Below are 22,081 nucleotides of genomic sequence, written 5' to 3'. Positions count from 1 at the left end.
CACATTTTATGTAAAGTGTTCCCTCTTTTAAAAATACCACGTCTTCCTTAAAACTCACACCTATAAACAGAATTTTGTACATATATTTATACTTGTTGAAGTAAAGATGTCAAAATTTATGTCAAACAGTCAAGATCCAAATAATTTCAGTTGATCTCTAATTATATGGTGAAACGAGTTGTAGTAGCTGTGCAGGTCTATTAACTTCATCTAAACACAAGACATAAATGCACAAGTACAAATAAATACTTTTTACTGAAAAAAAATTCTGTTTTTATGTCAATAGTCAGCAAAGAGGTTTTTTATCCCCCCATCTGGATATCACATGATCTTGACGACAGTGTCTGCTGAAAGTAAAATCTCAAAAGCAGAAGTTCAGAGCAGTGCAATCCACTTGAAGAAACAACTTCTAATAATCTCACATCTACTTCAGCAGACTGAATATATCTTACGGCAATATGAACATTCCCAGGAAAGATGGCATGGACAGAGAAGATGAAGAAGAGATGCATATCTATGCTAATCCGGATCCTTTAAACGGTTCTGATGTCAGGACAGAAACAGAGAACTCCCAAACACCTCAACACACAGGTACAGAGATTAAATTAATTATAAGGGACTGTTCGTTTTTTATTTAAGGGGCCACCGGAGGAGTTTTGAGATCTGTTGTCAAAAAAGACATGACCCTCCCTTCGCCAGCAATAAATTTTTCTATGACCCTCCAAAATGATTGTGAAAAAAGGCATGACCCTCCCCGATAATTTATTGATTAGCCTACTTCTGTACTGGTTTGCGCTTGGCAAAGATGTTCAGATAGCCTTTTTTTTTTAAACCATAAACTCTTGCTTTCTCATCTTACTAGGGCTGTAACGATAGACCAAACCTACGATTCGGTTCGTATCACGATTTTTGATTTTAGATTTGAAAAAAATCATGTTTTCGGTGCTGATGCGGTGTGACTCGTTCAACATGTGGGTGGCGCTGCGAATAAAGCATCTAAAAGCTGTCACAAAGAACCGGCAAAAGTAATGATTATTAATATGTCAAATAGGCTATAGCAAGGAGACAGACAAAAGGAATCGCCGGTGCAGCACAGATGTCTACTGATTAAAATATTTATTTAAGGTGCATAACAATGAATGACTAACGTTTCGATGTAAAGTTACATCTTCATCAGAGTCCTTACAGAACAGAGAACCTTCTTTTCAATAGCAAGGAGACATTTTGATTGTTTATTAATAAACAAGTGTTTTCTGTGTCGACTGCAAAGATGAAGTTGACAATGCGTCGCGATCTTCCCAGAACGCGCCATAGAGAAATGCACATTTCATAAGGAGAAAGCAGTCTGTTTTCCTTCGTTTTGAATTGTTCTGTTTAAAAGTAGACATTTCAAGCTTTCTATATATTTCTCAGGTCTGTGAGGCAAGTAGCATACCTTACGCGGAGTTTCGGTTCATTTATGAGACAAGAGTCCAGTTCACTCGCCCGCGCCTCCGTGTCATGATTATCTATTTTCTACTATATTTACTTCTTAGGCTATTTATTAAATCCAGATGAAACATTGATTAAAATTAAGATACAATTAATAAAAAAACGAAATACACTTTAAAGAAAGGCTTTGTGCTTTCTGTTTGAGGTCTCTGTGAAATTTTTAAAGTCGCTTTCAGAGCAGTCATGTCCGTAATGGAGAACTGTCACGCCCGTAACATTGTTTTTATTTTATTTTTTTCACATAAATGCGAACACGAAAAATAAAATAAAAATAATATTTTATGTTCTGTGGAGGCCGATCTTTATTCATCCGGTGGGTATATATCTTTTGGTTTGCACAGTGTAATTTATAGAATTACTAAAAAATATTTTGCCACCTAAAAGTTAAAGATTTTTTGTGTCACGTCACGTGTATTTCCCTCATATTAAATATAAAACGCATTTGTAGACTGATATTTTTCTAATGTCTTGACTCCTTTCAGACGTTTCAAAATATTGGTATTAAATGCGTTTTCTGAGAATTTATATTTCAAGTTTTGACTGCAAATGTCACGTCCATAACACTGGAATCGCCCAATTTTAACGAATTTATCCTCAACTAGTTTTTGTGGTGTAGGTCTACGTATTTTATTATGTTAACTTAAATAATACTAATAGTAATTTAAAGATTTAAAGATTTTTGTTGGGTCAGACCCATCTGATATCGAAGGGGGGCTGATAACGCGAGATCAACATGGAGCTAAATGGAAAAAAATAGCACCAAACAAGCCACTTTGAAATGTTGCTGTTTTCATGAATATAAAAGTTGGGTGACCCTCCCCTTAGACTAAAAAAAGTTGGATGACCCTCCCCTCAACAAAGAATAAAAAGACATGACCCTCCCCTATTTTCCTCCGGTGGCCCCTTCCATAAATACCGAACGGTCCCTAACACACACGTTTGAGTAATACGAGCAATTAGCGTTGATCTTCATATCTGTGGTTTTCAGGAAGTGATACTGTGAGGAACAGAAGCTCCAGAGCAGCTCTCGTGTGTTTGGCTCTGCTGTGTGTTCTTCTGCTGACTGCGGTCATAGTGCTGTGTGTCCACATCAAGACAAAGAGCACTAACTACACTGAAGAGACACACCAGCAACAAACCAAGATCACCAACCTCACTGAAGAGACACACCAGCAACAAACCAAGATCTCCAACCTCACAGAAGAGACACACCAGCTACTAACCAAGATCTCCATCCTCACAGAAAAGACACACCAGCTACTAACCAAGATCTCCAACCTCACAGAAGAGAGAGATGTGCTACTTACTAGGAACACGCAATTGACAAAAGAGAGAGATGGATTATCATCAAGTAAGCTTTACCTGATTAAACACAGAGACCAGTTAAATAAGGAGAAGAATGAACTGTCAAAAAGTCTTTGTGTAAAGGGTAAACAAAGTATATTAAAAACTAAACAACCAAGTTTACTAATTATTTAGGTGAAACCGGTTAAAAATAAAGTTTGTAGATCAGTGTGATGGGAATAAATTGATTAAACCTAAACTGGTTGTTTACAGATAGATGGATTTACTATGAATCCAGTCTTTACTTAATTTCCTCTGAGAAGAAGAGCTGGACTGAGAGCAGAAGATACTGTACAGAGAGAGGAGCCGATCTGATCATCATAAACAACAGAGAAGAACAAGTGAGTAAACTCATTTTCTGACTGGATGACAGTTTATAGTGTGGCAGGAAGGGCGTTTCTGTTTTTCTTGGTCATTGTGATTGATGGCCATTCTGGCCTATCATCTGTGCTCCTGGGCTTTAAAACAGCAACGCAGTTACCGCTCGTCAGGCGTCACGTTTTGAATCACTGCGTCGTTAACGCGCTTCCGTCACTGCTTCCTGGAAACCGGATGCAAGCACCCGAGTCGGTAAGGAGAATGCACTGCTAGTTGTTTTTAGCTCATGAAGTGTAAGTAGTTATGAGAAGTGCACTCTTTTAATGTACCTTTTAGAGACACTGCGTTGCTTTGGAGAGTGTGCTGCTGTTAGTGATGGCAAAATGAGGCTTCCTGAACCACTGAGACCTCGCAGCCCATTGCTTCAACCAAAGGTTCATTACTCGAAGCTTCATTCAGCATTGCTCACTAGTGACACCTAGCTACTGTGCAAAGAAATAGCAGACAAATTAATTCATTCTGAACCAGTGGCCAATATATTATAAAAAAATATTTTTTTTATATATATAAAAAATATATATTTTATAAAATATTTTTATAAATAAAATTATTTTTTTATTTTGTACTCACTGTTAATGTCTGTAACCTTTCATTTGCAATAATATAAAGACATGAGCAGACATTTGTCCATTACCTGTGTATAATATAAAATACGTATCTATCTCTGTCTGAATTTACTTGTGCAGAGTCACACACACAGTTAATTAATTATTCATAAATTGTTTGGATAGTGACAGTATGAACAAAAACAGTGACACTGTGTTGAGTGTAGTGCTTATGTTGGAGGGAGTGTAATAAAGTAAACTGCAACAGAATAGTCTTGAAGGAAGGATTACAATAGATTTTTTATTGAGAAACATAATTATTTCAAGTGTGTTGGGGTTTAGACGATTCCTCTTCTCGGACAAAATCTCTCCAGCCTTGGAAAAGATCCTTTCACAAGGAACAGAGGATGCAGGGGAACATAAAAATGCCAGTGCCAGCTGGTATAAATGAGGATATTGATGCTTCTGTTGAGCCCAGGGGAGGATTCCCTCTTGCTGGTTCCATTACCACAAAAAGCAAACAAATCCAAAAGGGCAATCAAAATCAAAAAGCAGTCCAGTCCAGATCCAAATATCCAGAGCAAGACAAATAATCTAATCTAATTAATATAACAAGACTATAATATAGCTACTATAATTAATAATAACAATATACTATAACTATTCTAACCTGACAATGTAATAATATACAGCCCTAACACATATATGACACAATAACGACAATGATAGTTATCTAACTCTCTGACTCTCTGACACTACTACAACTGCTTCTACTACTCCTGACAACACCCACAAGGTGGCGCAAGTTTCGAACCGCCTTTTATCCTGAAGCTACACTCGGACCGAACCGATGACGTATCCACACAAACCGAGGCCTCGTTTGTCATTAGTCACGTGATTTTCACGTTAACAACACAAGCCTCGAATCGCGGCTTCATCTGGCACGCCCACTTTTTCTCAACACACGCTCTGACGCCTCGGTTCAAATGTCACATAACTAGCTGCTGTTCTCCGCTGCACAAGTTCGTTACGATTGTTATTGTTTGCGTGTACTGGATGTGGACGCTGGAGAAGGTAAGGGAGAGTTTGCTAACCTCTCGCTGATCGTGCTCTGTTGTGTGAAATGCGTGTTTTTGAAGTGTTAGTTTGTATTTAAGAATGTGTCCATACCCCTTTCTCAGTTGTGAGAACCTGAGTTCCTCTCCAGAGAAAGCTACGGTCATTTGTCTCTTGCATTAAGTTAGAGAATTTATCTAGTAGAGTAACAATCTTATGTTGTTTATAGGGCCCTGTTTATAGGTCCGTAAAGGGCTATAACTGCATTCCAGTCGGGGTGCTCCGTGTTCATTTACGGCCGCAGTGCTGTCCTGTTTCGGTCCTGTCTCGATCCTCGATCCTGTTTCGATCCTGCTTCGACCCTGTTTCAATTGTTAATTGTCAACTGATTCAACTCAAATCTTTACTTTTTCTCTCATTTTAATTTATTTTGATTCTTTATACTGGCTCTCTTATTTGTATTTGATTTTGCTTTTGAAGTTGAACTATCTATTCTCCAATTATTTTCTGAAATAGTTTTCTTTAATTTGCTTTATCTTGTTTCAAATTGCTTGACTTAATTGTTTGATTAATCATTTTGACTGAAGTTTGGTTTGTTTTCTTTATTTATTTATTTTATATATTTTGCTGCCATTGACATTCGGGTTTAGTTTCAACCAACTGTTTATTCCAATTTATTAGTTGTAATATTTTGGTTATTTTGATTTGAGCATTAATAATTCTTCCAGCTATCAGAGTGACTTTCTTTATTTGATTTATTTTGGCATTTGATTTATTTCTGTATTTGATTATTTCCATATCTGATGTATACCTGTGTGTGTGTGTGTGTTAGCAGGGCCTGAGCACCGGGGGCAGAGGAGTTTTCTTTGGGTGACGGTATCTTTCTCACCGTGTGCAGTGTTTGGTATTAACATCTGTGTGTGTGTGTGTGTGTGTGTGTGTGTGCGCACAGTGAAGTGCAGTGGTCCTGCACCTGCGGGTGGCATGCTATGACTCTCTGCCTCTGCGTCTCTCGTTCCTGCCTTGACCTGGTCCTAAACCTTTTAGGGGTTCATTGAATTTGAACAAAGTGCCTTATATCCTTTTTATACTGCTCCCTTTTAAGAATTGTCAATAAAGGTTATTTTTGTACGATGACCCATGTCTCTGACTCTATTAGGTGATACGAACCTGTGTGTGCCTTTTGTCTGGGCTTATTCTAATTCTTTGGGTGAAATTCCCAGAGTGGTGTAGTCGGAGTGTGAATGATACAATCTTATTAATTATAATTCTTTAAGAAATCCCCCCCTTACTGCCCTCGTGTAACCCGCCACAATAGGAAGAAAATTGTTAATACTCTTTAAGATCTAAATGTGTTATTGTTTCACTTTCTCAGGGTTTTGTTAAGAACATATCTGCTAATGTTAACGTCTGGACTGGTCTGACTGACCGTGATGTGAAGGGCACATGGAAATGGGTTGATAACAGCACACTGACCTCTGGGTGAGAAATCACTGAATTCAACTGATTATTGTCTAATAAATGATTCTCACAGTCAGTATCATATCACACAGAAAGCAAATGCTGATCTTTAATTTCAGGCTCTGGGCGTCTGGAGAGCCAAATAGTCACAATGGAACGGATGAAGATTGTGCTGTAAATTATAAACCAGGATTGGCTGATTATCCATGTAATGATGTTTTTCAGTGGATCTGTGAGGAGGTCATTTTAAAATATGTCAATCCATAAACTGCAGGTTTAGGTAAAAAAAAAAAAAAACATAAAGGTGTTTCCTAGTTCAGTATGTCAGTCCATTCAACTGATGATGAAAGAAATGTGGAACATGGGTGTTTCTTCAGTTTCATCCACTTTTTTTAATTGAAACTATTTTATTAAGTCTTTTTGTTACATGAAGGTCACATTAAAACGTGGCAACTTTTTGAAATGCCTTTTAATGATCTTCAGCCTTTACAGTATTGATTTTTTTAATCTGAACAATTTGACCAGAGGGTCAATTAACAAACTTCACTAAAGCTCACAAAATTATGTAGTTCATTTACACTTTTAGGCTGATAATATCAGTTGTAATAAACCTTTCATTCTTTGAAAAATAGAAAACAATGGAAATTACTTTCTTCCAACTTTTATTAATATGAAAAATGTATTTGTACCTAAGTGCATTTTTGTGTTGTTGTCATGAACCGGGTATCCTTTTCTGTCTTTCTTTCTCCCTCTCCTGGTTAGTTTCTTCCATACACACACACACACACACACACACACACATCCACTTATCCCATTATCCTCTCGTTATCACTCCCAGCTGTTCCCCATCTCCTCTGCTCATCATTCACTCCTCTCTTCACCTGTACCCTCTTTCTCTGATTAGACGCTCTATTTCTAGTCTCCTCTTCCCTTTGTTCTCCGCCAGATTATTATCTCATGTTTCATACGTACCTGATCCTGGTTCCCTTACCTCCTGTCCTGTCCTGTCCTGTCCTGTCCTGTCCTGTCCTGTTTGGTGCATGTTGTTTACTGGATATATCTTTGCTAAACCTCTGCTCTACCCAGCCTCCTGCTGACGTGAGTCTGCTGTTGCCAGTAGCGCCCACCGCTCGCCTGGACCCGCTCTCTACTTTCTCTGGGATTCCCCGTTACTGGCAGAGTGCCAGCCTTCTTCTGTTATTTATATTATAGAGACATTTTCTGTTTGTGAAATCGCCTATTGGCAGCCTGAGTTCTATTTTGCCTTGTGGACTTTCTGAGTTTATTAAAGTGCCTTTGCGTTACCTTTTGGGTCCTCTCTCCACCCAAAAATGAAAATTCTGTCAGTAATTACTCACCCTCATGTTGTTCCAACCGCGTAAGACCCAGAGAGAAGAAAATGAATAGTAGAATAAAATCGTTATTTTTGTTTGTTTTTGCGCACAAAAAGTATTCTCATCGCTTGATATACTTAAGATTGAGCCACTGTAGTCACTTGGACTATATTAACGATCTCTTTAATAACTTTTCTGGGCCAGCAAGTTTCAATCACATAGAAACCTATGGAGGAGTGATCAGCTCTCAGATTTAATCAAAAATATCTTAATTTGTGTTACGAAGATGAACGAAGGTCTTACGTGGTTGGAACAACATGAGGGTGAGTAATTACTGACAGAATTTTCATTTTTGGGTGAACTAACCCTTTAATTTGCTATTGAAAGGACTTAATGACAATAGGGTTCCCTTTCGTGGTCACTCCGAGTTACGTCGGATGACGACGAATGGGGTTTCGCTTAGAAAGCCTCTCACCTTCGAGTATACAAAACGAGCCAATGGCAATGAAATGCCATGGGTCTGCGGAATTTGCATAGCGTAAGTCCGGCCCACGTCGTGGGTATATAAGGAAGTACGCTGGCAACATGCAGATATGTTTTCGCTTCGGAGCCAAGAGTTCTCTTCAGTCCTGCAAGCCATTCTGAATCATCTTCACTCTACGAGACGAGCGGCGCTTCAGTGTGTTGGAGTGATGGCACGTTCCAGCGAGATCGCATTGCCTGCTGCTGATCTGTGCAGTGATCTGCCGACAGTGTGTGTGTGTTTCTCCCTGGGCGCCTGGCCAGCACTCTGCTGAGCTTTTTTCTCTCTCTAAAAGAGCGGCACGTCTTTTTCAAGACGGCTCGCCCGTGTATTTACTGGATGTGGGCGCATGATTCTTCTGCCTAACGGTCATGAGCGCTGTTTCGTGTGTTGGGCTTAATCACGCTCGGCAGTGCTCGTGGATGTTTTCATTGCGGGAACATGACCATTGTGATGTTTATAGATCGAGATTCAATGATCTCTGTGTGAGAGTCCCCTCTGCCACACCCCAATCTATCTCTTCCTCGAGAGGGGATACTTTGGCTGGTGGCCAGGTTGATCTGAGGGTTATGGTGTGGCATAATTTCGATGAGCTTTCCTCGGGCCACGCCCCCCTCCACGTCGCAAACCGTGGGGCTTCTGTGTGTGCCTGGTTCCTCTCGGGGACCCAGTGTTTTCATTTGGGGCTCCAGCAGAGGGTGTCATGTCACTCACAGCATCACAAGGCGGGCTTGATTCCTCTGGAAATGAGGATTCGACTGCGTTGCCTCCCTTGGGAGTGTCAGCGTTAGTCGAGTCAGATCCAGAGCTGATGGCCATGCTTTCCCGGGCAGTTGAAAGCATCGGTTGGAGTGGCGCCCTCCCCCCGAGCGCTGTAGGCTTACGATTGGTTCCTGGGCGCGTGTTGCTCTACAGCACTCGCTCCCAGTGCCTTTCTCCCGGATGTGCATCAGGACGCCTCCGTCCTCCGCCTTCGCTGCACTCGATCGCATGGCGATCATGGGCTGTATGTTCTCTGTCACTATCGTGGCACAGGCATGCAGTGCTGTGTGTCGCCTTCGCCTTCGAGGCAGTGCTGACTCGGGAGTTCTGTCAGACCCGGCCGCAGTGGAACGCTGGTCCTTCCCTGGCCAACACTGACAGAATGCAGAAACTCGACCACGCCCCCACGCAGGGACGCTATGCCTCCCATGTCCGGGCTGGTCGATCCGCCACGCACACTACTGACCTCGCTCTACGGGCGACATCGGTACCTGCGTGATCTCGGGCCAGGTGATGTCCACAGGTGTGGTCCAGGGCTGGGCTCAGCCAGGTTGATGTGAGGGGGTGAGAATTCATTTTCTCAGCTCCCCCATGTCCCAGGCTGGGCTCCTCGGCGGTGTGGTTGAGGACTGTACCCTACAGTCTTCGACCCCCCAGAAGCAGACTAAGGCCTTCTGCACCAACGGTCATCTGTCCGTGCAGTCTCCTTAGTCTGCTTCCCGCCTGTGGCCCCTACCCTCGAGCCTTCACTGGCCCCGAGCAGGAGAGGGTTGTAGGAGGGCGGCACCGCCCGTCTCCGCCCCTTAGCCAGCTAAATGCCTGGCTAGACAGCACTCTTGAGACGGGCGGTTTGCTCGGCGGTGTGGTTGAGGACTGCGCCCAACAGTCTTCGACCCTCCCCTGAAGCGGACTGAGGCCTTCTGCACCAATGGTCATCCGTCCGTGCAGACTCCTTAGTCTGCTTCCCGCCGAGGCCGCCTCCCTGCGGCTCCTCCCCTCGAGCCTTCACCGGCCCGAGCAGGAGGAGGATGCAGGAGGGCGGCACTGCCCGTCTCTGTCCCTTAGCTGGCAAAACACCCGGCTAAGCAGCACTCTTGAGACGGGCAGCTTGGAGTTAGGGCTCAGTTCTTCTCAGGAGCTGGTAGCAGGACCACTCAGGGAGAATTTCTTGTTTCTAGAACTGATGCCCCTTCCTCCAAGCCCCAAGAGGCTGTGGATGACAGCATGCGCCGCCCACGGGCCACGCTCCTCTCATCCCCCTCTGTCGCCAGACCCCTGCCAGGGCACGCCTCCGTGGGACTCTGGTCATCCCCTGGCCTCCTCTGGCAGGACACGGTTAATGACCGTGCCCCCGCACAGTGCCGCTATACCATTCCGCTGCACCACCGACGGTACGTCTCTGGGAGCCTGGCTAGAGCTTCCCAGACTATCCCGCTGGGTCGCGAGAACCATCACCGCTCCCTTCACAGGCTGCCATTCAAGATGCTCACGGCCAAACGCATCCTCCAGTGCGTGCGGCTGCAGGATTGGTTTGCAGCGATCGACCTGAAGGACGCCTACTTCCATGTCTCGATTTTACCTCGACACAGACCGTTCTTCGGTTCGCTTTCGAGGGTGGAGCATACCAGTACGCAGTTCTCCCATTCGGGCTAGCCCTGTCTCCTCGCGTCTTCATGAAGGTCGTCGAGGCAGCCCTTGTTCCCCTCCGGGAACACGGGGTTCACATCCTGAACTATCTCGACGACTGGCTAATTCTAGCTCACTCTCGAGACCAGGTTTGCAAACACAGGGACCTAGTGCTCTGGCACCTAGCTTGTCTGGGCCTTCAGGTCAACTGGGAGAAGAGCAAACTCTGCCCCGTGCAGAGGATCTCTTTTCTCGGTATGGAGATCGACTCGGTCGCCATGTGCGTGCAGCTTACGAGCGAGCGCGCGCAGTCACTGCTGACTTGTCTTTGCCAGTTCGAGGACAAGAGTGTGGTTCCACTGAAACTATTTCAGAGGCTCCTGGGGCATATGGCATCCGCAGCCGCAGTAACGCCACTCGGATTGCTTCATATGAGACCACTTCAGCTTTGGCTTCGCGATCGAGTCCCGAGGTGGGCATGGCAACACGGCACGCTCCAAGTACCAGTGACTCCGGCCTGCCATCAGACCTTCACCCCGTGGACGAACCTCAGTTTTCTACGGGCCGGAGTGACCTTAGAACGAGTTTCTCGGCATGTTGTTGTATCAACAGATGCCTCCACCACGAGCTGGGGCGCCATGTGCAATGGACATGCTGCCGCGGACTCCTGGACAGGACCCCAGCGGCTTTGGCATGTCAATTGCCTCGAGTTGCTGGTACGTCTCGCCCTGCACCACTTCCGTGCGTTGCTCAAGGGTCAGCACGTACTAGTCCGATCAGACAATACCGCGACAGTAGCGTACATCAACCAAGGTGTTCTGCGCTCCCGCCGTATGTCACAACTCGCTCGCCACCTCCTCTTATGGAGTCAGAAGCATCTGAGGTCGCTTCGAGCCATTTATATCCCGTGGGGACCTGAACCTTGCGGCCGACGAGCTGTCTCGGCTTCGGCCTCTCCCTGGAGAATGGAGACTCCATCCCCAGTCGGTTCAGCTGATTTGGGATCAGTTCGGGGACGCACAGGTAGATCTGTTTGCCTCCCACGACTCGTCCCATTGCGACCTGTTTTATTCCCTGACCGAGGGCACTCTCGGCATGGATGCAATGCGATTCCCCCAGTGAGCCTTCTTGCGCAGACCTTGCGCAAGATCAGGGAGGACAAGGAGCAGGTCATTCTGGTTGCCCCGTATTGGTTCCCAGAACTAGTACTCCTCATGACAGCACCTCCCTGGCCAATCCCTCTGAGGAAGGACGATCTTTGGAACCTCCACATGTGGCTCCTGGATGGGACGAGGCAGGTTTGAGTACCCTACCACCAGTGGTGGTGGCTACCATCACTTCCGCTAGAGCATCATCCACGAGACATGCCTGCGCGTTAAAGTGGAACCTCTTCGTCAACTGGTGTTCTTCTAAACATCAAGAACCCACGAAATGCCCGATCAGTGTCGTGCTTTCCTTCCTGCAAGAAGGGTTGGAAGGGTTCCCTCCACCCTGAAAGTGTATGTTGCCGCCATTGCCGCACATCACAATGCAGTTGATGGTAAGTCTCTGGGAAAGCACGACCTGATCATCAGGTCCCTGAGGGGAGCGGGGAGACTGAATCCTCCTCGTCCTCCCCTCGTACCCTCTTGGGACCTCTCAGTGGTTCTAACTGCCCTTCAGAGTGCTCCCTTTGAGCTTCTGCAATCAGTGAAGCTTAAGTTCCTGTCAATGAAGACAGCGCTCCTGGTTGCATTGGCCTCCACTAAGAGGGACCTGCAGGCATTTTCGGTTGACGATGCGTGCCTGGAATTCGGACCAACTATCTCTCGCATGATCCTGAGACCCCTGCCTGGATATGTGCCCAAGGTTCCCACCACACTCTTTCGAGACCAGGTGGTGAGCATGCAAGCGCTGCCCTTGGAGGAGGCAGACCCAGCCTTGGCACTGCTTTGTCCAGTACGCACCCCTCCGTGCTTACGTAGACAGAACGCAGTGTTTCAGGACCTCAGACCAGCTCTTTGTCTGTTATGGTGGGAAGCTGAAGGGAAAGGCTCTCTCCAAGCAAAGGTTGTCTCACTGGATAGTGGACGGCATTGCTTTGGCATACCAGCAGCAAGGTCGACCGTGCCCCTTTGGTGTGACCTATGACCCCCTAGCTGCCCCCAAGAAAAAAAATTGAGACCAGACTTCCCATATTTATTTAGTGATCATTTTGATGTTAAACCCACTATTGGTTTATATAGAATTGTTTTAGTTTATACCAGTGGTTCTAAACTCCAGTCCTTGGGACGCACTGCTCTGCACATTTTGTATGTCTCTCTTATCTGACACACTCAGTTATTATTTATTTGACATTTATTTATTGAAGAGGAATAACCCCTTGAGATGAACCATCTCGTTTTCGAGGGGGTCCTCGAGTCCAGGTACAGATATTGACATTGACCGTACAGCGGCAGTCAAATAAAACAAAAAACACATACACAAAATGAAACAGAAAACAAACAAACAACAACAACAACAAAAACAAAAAAACAACAACTTATTTTACAATAATGGTAAATGCAGAAATACATAACTCATACAAGACTCTCCAAAGGTTGCTTACTCATCCCTCAACAGAGTAAACACATGTAATTGTATGTACCGAAACACACATCTAGACACCAGTAAACACGTATGCACACAAAAATGTAAATGATTAAGGATTAATGCACCATACTTAAAATAGGTTTCATTTAATCCCGTTTAAGGGTATAAACTCTATCAGTGGTAACCAAAAACTGTAGAGCAGTAGTGCAGTAGTGACCACCGATAATGCTCCAGCATCTGTCCTGGCCTGTACCCTCAAAGCAGCACTGAGATATAAAAATTAAAAAAAGTACAAATTAAATAAAAAAAAATTAAAAACAATTGCATGTATTCTGAAGATGTTGAGCTAAGGCATTTTTAAACATCGGAAAGGAAGTCAAAGAGCGAATTGAAATTGGAAGGTTATTCCACTCATACGGTGCTTTATGTTGAAATGCATATCTTCCTATTTCTTTATTGATTTGAGGAATGAGAAAATAGATTTGGTTATTATGTCGCAAGTTATAAAATGAGCTAAATGGAATTAGATATTGTTTTAAATAGGAAGGATAGTCCATATAAATACATTTAAAAATAAATTGTAACCAATGAAAATGCCTTCTTCAGCCAGGACAGTTGATGGTACATTTCACAATGGTGTGTTCTGTAGGGGCAGCGGAGGATAAATCTACACAGGCTATTGTAGGCAGTGTTAAGAGACTGAAGGCAGGAGGCTGTAGTATTTTGGTACGATGTCGGCATAATCCAAAATTGGCAATAAAAGTTGAGAAACAATTATTTTTTCTGACAGGAAAATTAAAGCAGTTCATTTATTGGTATAAAATTCTAAGTGAGCAGTTGAGCTTATTAGTTATATTATGTACATGAGTGCTAAAAGAAAGATCAGAGTCAAGCCAAATGCCAAGATACTTGACCTGCCTAGTAGGTTTTATGGGAGTTTGATCAAGAAATGTAATTTTTAGTGAATTTTCAGATGAAGGATTCTGCTTTTTTTGAAAAAGCATTGAATATGATTTTGATTTGTTAAGTAGAAGCTTGTTGGACAATAGCCACCGCTGGACTGAATCAAAACCATTTTGTAATGTAGTGCTGATGTCATAAATATTAGGTTTGGAACAATAAATGACCGTGTCATCAGCGTAAAGTTGGATATTGCAATCAGTGCAGTTACGCGGAAGATCATTGATAAATATCGAAAATAGTAAAGGCCCTAGAGAGGAACCTTGAGGAATTCCTCTGTCAATGCCAGTGAAATAAGAGATGCTGCCCCCAAAGGACACACACTGGCGACGATTGTGTAGATAAGAATTGAAACAAAGCAAAGAAGAGGTAGACAGACCAACAGAATACAATTTATCTAGAAGTAAATATTGATCAACTAAGTCAAAAGCTTTAGTAAGATCTAAAAATAATGCACCTGTACACATACGATTATCAAAACTCGAAAACACATCATTGATAAATTTAAGAAGTGCTGTAGTGGTAGAAAAATGTTTTCTGAATCCAGATTGGCATTGAGATAATAGGTTATTGTCAGCTAAATAATTCGATAATTGGAAAAAGATTATTTTCTCAAAAACTTTTACAACACTATTGATGATTGAGATGGGTCTGTAGTTATTAATATTCTCAGGATCGCCACCTTTATGAAGTGGGATAACTTTGGCACATTTCCAGGCTAAAGGAAATTTACAAGAAGAGAACGACAAGTTGAAAAGTGAGTCCAATGGCACTGCTAGTACATGAGAACCAATTTTAATAAACTTATTCTCGATGCCATCTGGACCAGCACCACTGATAGAGGACAGTTCCCTTATGGCCCTTTACACATCAGCTGGGCTGACCTCTGTAAATGAAAAAGAACTGCCTGGCTGGAAACAAGGAGTGAGATCAGGTTGAAAAGTAGAAGTCTGTACTTGTGGTGCTAGGGAAAAATTCAAACTAAAAGCATTAGCAATGGTAGCTGGATCATCTATACTTTCATTATTCAGATTCAAATTAGCTGTAGCCCGCCCTGATTTCCCAAGTACATTATTAACCTGTTTCCAAAATCGTTGTGGATTTCTAAAATCATTTGTTTGACAATTTCTGAAATAATTTGATTTGGAGTTTATCGTTTGCATAGTGCAAATGTTCCTTAATCGTTTGTATTCTTCCCAGTCAGCAGTGTATTTTGTACGTCGATCGTCGAAATTTGTACCAAGCCCTATCCCTCTGTTTAAAGAGATTAATAAGGTCTTCATTTACCCACGGTAAATGACTACCTTTAACTTTAACAATGGTCCAAGGAGCATGCTTGTTTATAACATTCAGAAGCTCAGTATATAGAAAATTCCATGCATCATCAATAAATGGAATTAGATTGAGCCTGTAAAAAAAAAAAAAAAAAAAAATGAAGTATGATAAATTAAGATGATTATAATAATAAAAAAAATTGTAAATTTTTTTTAAAAATCATCGGTGAGGGCATGCGTCAGTATAGCATGACCCTGCGTCAAGTCGCAAAGCACCACAGTTTACGGCAAATAAAGATTCATGAATTGAATGCAGGGTAGGAGAGTTACAAAGTGCAAAGTATAAGGAGAAGTGCAAATCAGGACAGACCCGAACCCGAAAGCTAGCTTCGCCAAAGAGAAGGGTGAGTAGACGTCCAATAAAGCCGATTGTATCAGTACCTTCAGCTCGCTCAGGAGCGTGAATGATGCGAAGATTTAGGGCTCTGCTCCGATTTCCGGCGTTCTCGGCTTTCTGTAGCAGGACAGCATTTTGCTTCTCCAGCGTTTCAATGCGTTGCTTTAGATCAGTTATGTTATCCTGGTTTGAACTGACTTTAAATTCGAGCTCGCCTACTTGATCCCCGAGAGATTTAAGGGAAGACTGCAACGCATTGGCAGCTGTTTGCAGGTTGTCAAGTTTCGGGTCAAAATACGTGAACATCTCTTGCTTAAGTCGTTGGAGAGCGTTCAGAATGAATGCGTTGGTTGCGTTTTGTTCCATGATGGAGCACAGGAGAGATGAACAAGTGAACAGATTGTAACAGTATCCATCTAACAAGTCATAAAAAGGAGGTTTTGTAACTCTAGTAACACTCAGAACTTGACGTGGGATAGATATGCACGAACGTAAGTTGATTAGAGCATTTAGCAGACTGAGATTTGAGGAGCTTCACTCAAGCACTGCTGCTGTGTCGGCCATCTTTTGAATGAAATTCGATAATATAAATGTTTAGTTCAGTTCATGGAGTCTCTCCTAACAAGCTGATGATCTGAATCAGGTGTGTTAAATAAGGGAGACACACAAAATGTGCAGAGCAGTGGGTCCTGAGGACTGCTGTTTAGAACCACTGGTATAAACTTCTATATAAAACAATAGTGGGTTTAACATAAAAAAAGTATTGTCTGATGTTAAAAAAGTATGTTTATTACATATGCAACCTATAGTATTTATTTGAAAAAATTAAAACAATTCTGCTGGTTGAGGTTGATTAAGAAAGTAATTAGTAATTAAATACTTTCTAGAGAGAATAATTAGTACAGTGATCTAATTACACTGTTGAATAGGTAATTAGTAACTACAACAAGCTCTCGCAAATTAATAACGTAGGTTGAATACTGGTAAAGTGGGACAATGGGTAAGAGATGGGTTTTACCAAGATGGGTAAAAGACATTAAGCTTCTCAATTTATATCTTTACATATGCTTTAATTACTAAAATAACTAAATAAACACTGAGCTCATCATAAGCATGTATGGGATAAAAAAAAATGGTTTTGTGGCTATGACATCACTTCCGGGGGTGTGGCACAACATATTCAACCTTGCAGTGAACCGTGATTATAAGTAAAATGACATAGCATTCTGAGGTGAATAATGGTGAGGTTATAAAAAAAAAAAAAAAAATCATGGATCGTTTATGTCAGTTATATACACTCACCTAAAGGATTATTAGGAACACCATACTAATACTGTGTTTGACCCCTTTTCGTATTCAGAACTGCCTTAATTCTACGTGGCATTGATTCAGCAAGGTGCTGAAAGCATTCTTTAGAAATGTTGGCCCATATTGATTGGATAGCATCTTGCAGTTGATGGAGATTTGTGGGATGCACATCCAGGGCACGAAGCTCCTGTTCCACCACATCCCAAAGATGCTCTATTGGGTTGAGATCTGGTGACTGTGGGGGCCATTTTAGTACAGTGAACTCATTGTCATGTTCAAGAAACCAATTTGAAATGATTCGAGCTTTGTGACATGGTGCATTATCCTGCTGGAAGTAGCCATCAGAGGATGGGTACATGGTGGTCATAAAGGGATGGACATGGTCAGAAACAATGCTCAGGTAGGCCGTGGCATTTAAACGATGCCCAATTGGCACTAAGGGGCCTAAAGTGTGCCAAGAAAACATCCCCCACACCATTACACCACCACCACCAGCCTGCACAGTGGTAACAAGGCATGATGGATCCATGTTCTCATTCTGTTTACGCCAAATTCTGACTCTACCATCTGAATGTCTCAACAGAAATCGAGACTCATCAGACCAGGCAACATTTTTCCAGTCTTCAACTGTCCAATTTTGGTGAGCTCGTCCAAATTGTAGCCTCTTTTTCCTATTTGTAGTGGAGATGAGTGGTACCCGGTGGGGTCTTCTGCTGTTGTAGCCCATCCGCCTCAAGGTTGTGCATGTTGTGGCTTCACAAATGCTTTGCTGCATACCTCGGTTGTAACGAGTGGTTATTTCAGTCAAAGGAAATAACCCTAACCCTAACCCTAACCTGCTCTTCTATCAGCTTGAATCAGTCGGCCCATTCTCCTCTGACCTCTAGCATCAACAAGGCATTTCAGAATAGGATGAAGGGTGTGATAATGGAGTATAGGGAGCAGGTGGAGGCAGGGCAGGGTCCACAACTTTGCATGATTGTATGTGCAGTACTGGTTGGAAAATTTTATGCGCCGAAATGTTCTCGGCCAAAGGTAACCGGAGGCCCTCTCTGCTGCAAGAGCAGCAGGGATTAACCCCAAAGCAATTGAGAAATGGTTTAAGCAGTATCAAAATCTCCTTACTGAGCTGGGAATCAAGGATGTGCCTTCCCACATTTTGAATTGCGATGAGACAGGAGCATTTTCTGTCAGCCACTGTGATTTCAGAGGTGGGGAGTGCCTGCTATGAGGTCACGTCAGGTTAAAAGTGGGAGATGAAAAATCCTTTGGCCAGCTTTAATATTGCAGGGGACTACGGCCCCCCTCTTAGTCATTTTCAAAGCCAAAGTGGCTTTATAACATTACCCCCAACAACAGTGGTGAAGGTGTCCGATAACGGCTGGATAACAACTGAGCTATTTTTGGATTGTGGGACATGCTCCTTAAGGATGACCTCAGACCACATGTGCTGCCGCTGGACGGCCACACCAGCCATGTATTCAACATCAAATTCCTGAGGCTCATGCAGTCACACAGGGTACATGTGGTGGGCTATTCTTCCCACACCACCCACTGTCTGCAACCAGTGGACAAGTCCCTCTTCAAGTCCCTGAATCATCATTGGAGTGAGGATAGACATGCTTTATGCAGCTAACAGTTTTCATACATTTCATACAAACAAACAAAGCCTGCCAAAAAAAATACAATAAAGATGGCCGGGACATTTGCAATATTTGCAAAGCCAGATATGGTGATGAAAATGTTCCCAAGAAGACTGAGGATTGGACTTCTGCTGTACCTGCACCCCTCCTTAAAAAAAAAAAGTGATGTTTATTATAATTGTTGTTCACTTGAATAACATCTGAATGTGTTTAAAGTGTCCCAGTTTACCAATAGGGCCTGGAATAATTTGTCTCCCTTTCTATATGTTTCTTTCGCATTACATCGGTCTCTGAGGCTTATGGGGAAACTCAGTTTTCTCCGCATACTGAAGCCTGACTGGTTCACATCACCGAAATGGGCAAAGCCGACTGCCTATTTAAGTCGCACAAAAAAGCCATTGAGTTTGAATTTGTTTCCTTCAGCACAAAGATCATCTCCTCAGAAGCTTTTCTACCCGCCATTGACATCAAGCCTCCTCGCAGCTCAAAGCTGACTCTGCACTTCTACCCTACGACTTTCTGGCGAAAGCAAATATTGCAACGTTTTTTGCAAAATGTCATGCCACGAGTGTGTCTCATGCAGGGTTCCCCCCACCAGGCACCCAGACCTTTTCCCGCTGTTAAGGCGAATCAGATTAAAAACAAACACCTTCACAAAAAGAGCATTCTTCCTCTGTTTCATGCTGCTGTAAGTGTCAGCCCCCCACCACAGCACGGCGAGCTGCTATCTGTGGCTCTCCAACCCTTTGCCGCCCGGAGTCAGACTTGGGAAGCCATTCCTGGCATGCCGAATTGGGTTTTAGAGACAATAAAAAGGGTTACTCGCTCCAATTCGCTCGCAGAACGAGCGTGGCGCGAGAGCCGTATTTTTTACAGGGTAACCCATGGCTGAATCAGAGCCCTGGTCTCCTGGAAATCGGCCCACCTGTATCAGATGAGAGTGGAATTAGGCTTGGTTTCCAGAAGGAAAGTAGTCTGACAGACACCTCCAAGACTGGGTGGGGCACCTGGACAGAGCCAATATCAGGCTGCAAGATCAACTACATGGATATGATGACAAGGCCACCATGTTCTGGTCCGGTCGAGCAACATGACAGTGGTAACCTTGTATTTAAATCACCAGGGGGGTCTCAGGTCCCATCTGCTGAACAGACTGGTGTGTTGCCACCTCCTGTGGGAACAAGACAATCTCCACTCAGTAAGAGCAATACGTTTGCCGAGCTCACTGAACACGAGAGCAGATATTCTGTCCCAGAACGGACCGCCTCGAGTGGAATGAAGACTCCACCCCCAGGTGGTCCGCATCATTTGGAGCATTTTGGTGGAACAAAATATTTTTTGCATCGAAAGAGAACATCCCCACCGCCCATTATTTTCGAGGGAAAAGGATGCATTAGCCCACGTTTGGGGTCAATGTGTGTTTGAGGAAGAGTCATGCATCTAGTGTTTAATGTTTCCTTCTTTTTTATTCTGTATAGTATAATAGAGCTCTAAAGCTATTTAAAGTAGTAGCATATGAGGGTTAAGACATTTGGATCATAATAAAAAAATATGCAGAAGTTACATTTTCAGAAAGTGTCCCACATTACCAGAATTCGGTCTCGTGAGGCGCATGACAGTAGCTGAACGCCATGCCTTCTGTAAACGCTATGTTAGCTTGTTCCACAAAGTCGCTTTTCAATAACTCATGGGTAAATTTCAATGATCAGCAGCCATGTGCTGAACGGCATAGCAGGCTAACCATGGCAAGGCAGGAACAAACTTGGGAAGGCACATTAGCAACAGCCATCTTAATGACCAACGATAGCGAAAAATGCCTAATCTTCGTCATCAATTTGTGGTTTCTGTCAGGAGTTAATAAAGCACACTTCATCCATCTTGTTTACTCATCACTTCAATGGTTCTGACTTCCTCTTTGAAAAGAGTAGTCAATAATAAAATCCTACCCACAAACACAACAAAAGACCTGATTTTTTATCTCATACAGTAGTTGTCTGGGTCATAACATGTTAAAGCATATCAAAAATATATTTTTGTAAGCTTGTATACTGCTGCAATAAGTTAAGTATTAGAATGTAAAAAAAAAACAACAACAACAAAAAAAAACGTTTCTTTGTATCTTTGTATGTCACATGTTCACACTTTCTGTTTTCATTTAACTGGTGTGTAAAAACAAAACAAAACTGGTGTTCCTACAAATATATATATAAGGGATTGTCTGGGATTACTATGCGCTTTAGTTCTTTGACCTAGGTTTCAGTTTGTTGCTATGGTTTCTCTTTGATTTGGTTATGTGTTACACCTGTTTTTAATGTGAGTAATGTATGTGTCACCACAAAGAGTTTTAGACAATACAAACTTATTTTTGCAGTTCCTAATAAAATCACTGGCCAACTAATGAGAAACTTTGTTTTTATTTTCTCAGCAAATATCTTTATTCATATACAGTGCTTGGTAAAAGTTAAATTTAGACCCTATGTAAGCCAGTTAGGTCAGATTTTGTCATTTCTCTCCTGTCTCATTTGTTTCTCTGTCCATTCTTGAGCTTCACATATTTTCTTCATTAATGAATCTCCATCATTCAGAGCTCCAGTAGAAGGTCAGCAGGGAAGAAGCCCAGTTTATGGCCAGTGCTTACTTTCAGATATCCATTCACCTCTTCTCCTTTCTTCACCACAATCTACAAAGCAGAACACAGTTATAAATCTGAAAAAAATCAATCGGTGATCAGTCAATAAACTGCCTCTTAAATGCATTTTGATTCGGCTCCTTTACGCTTAAGTACAAAAATGATATAGGCAGACCAGATTTTTAGATTATCATATGGGACATACAGAGGTATTCCAGCTGAATTATTCAGGGGAGGAGAGAGGAGCACATAAAAACACATTTGCCATTTCTCAGGTTTAGCTTGCTATATAATTTGAGAAGCTGTTAGCAGTAAGACCTCAACAGAAAGCAGCTGGGTAACTCTCCCCAACACTTTATAAATAATAGTGATCCACATGGCAATCACTCATCCTTCTTCAATCCTCACCACACTGACCTGATCTTTCTTCAGGGTAATCTGGCCCATCTCTCTGTTTCCCACGAAGGAGCGTTTCACTTTATATACCCTCTCGCCTACTCGCACCCTGATGATGTAATTCATGGGCACCATTCTCACCAATCTTACCCTTTGAGACACACATAGACACAGTTTAAAACTAGTGGGCTAGTGTTTACTTTAAAGCCTAGGTCTAAAGCCTTGCTCACATCCCTTTTCCACCAAGGCAGTGCTGGTGCTGGTTCAGAGCCAGAGCCTAGTTTCAAATTGGTTCTTTGTTTTTCAACACCCAAAGCGGGGTGACCAACAAGACAAAAAGAAACTTGTGACTGCCATTTTTTAAATAGCAGCTAATCAAGCTA

At 42.8% G+C, this 22,081-nt stretch overlaps 2 protein-coding genes across 3 annotated transcripts in view; one reads left to right on the top strand and one right to left on the bottom strand.

Moving 5' to 3' along the window:
* Positions 1 to 315: 315 nt before the first annotated feature.
* On the top strand, positions 316 to 7,585 carry LOC311088184 (uncharacterized protein). The gene is made up of 5 exons (XM_084121920.1): positions 316 to 591; positions 2,480 to 2,842; positions 3,049 to 3,176; positions 6,190 to 6,296; positions 6,395 to 7,585. The coding sequence occupies exons 1-5, from the start codon at positions 459 to 461 to the stop codon at positions 6,540 to 6,542; spliced, it is 879 nt and encodes a 292-aa protein (XP_083978046.1). The 5' UTR covers positions 316 to 458; the 3' UTR covers positions 6,543 to 7,585.
* A 13,574-nt stretch (positions 7,586 to 21,159) lies between these two features.
* LOC311088189 (SH3 and cysteine-rich domain-containing protein 3-like) overlaps positions 21,160 to 22,081 on the bottom strand; it is an 82,344-nt gene continuing 81,422 nt past the window's right edge. The window contains exons 3-4 of one of the 2 annotated variants that reach the window (XM_084121937.1): positions 21,720 to 21,849; positions 21,160 to 21,353 (exon numbers count right to left, since the gene is read on the bottom strand). In XM_084121937.1, the coding sequence (XP_083978063.1) occupies positions 21,255 to 21,353; positions 21,720 to 21,849 (229 nt within the window). In that variant the 3' untranslated portion in view covers positions 21,160 to 21,254. The remainder of the gene's footprint in view (positions 21,354 to 21,719; positions 21,850 to 22,081) is intronic. The other variant, XM_084121936.1, reaches the window with a different exon arrangement.

This window comes from Abramis brama, assembly GCF_963993115.1.
Source record: "Abramis brama genome assembly, chromosome: 8".
NCBI classification, from domain to species: Eukaryota; Metazoa; Chordata; class Actinopteri; order Cypriniformes; family Leuciscidae; genus Abramis; species Abramis brama.
Note: the sequence above shows the minus strand (reverse complement) of the source record. Positions and strands in the feature narration are given on the sequence as shown.

Coding starts and splice junctions, on each gene's coding strand:
- LOC311088184 (XM_084121920.1), top strand. CDS start 459: ATGAACATTCCCAGGAAAGATGGCATGGACAGAGAAGATGAAGAAGAG. Junction 2,843..3,048: donor GAGAGATGGATTATCATCAA/GTAAGCTTTACC, acceptor GGTTGTTTACAG/ATAGATGGATTTACTATGAA. Junction 3,177..6,189: donor TAAACAACAGAGAAGAACAA/GTGAGTAAACTC, acceptor TCACTTTCTCAG/GGTTTTGTTAAGAACATATC.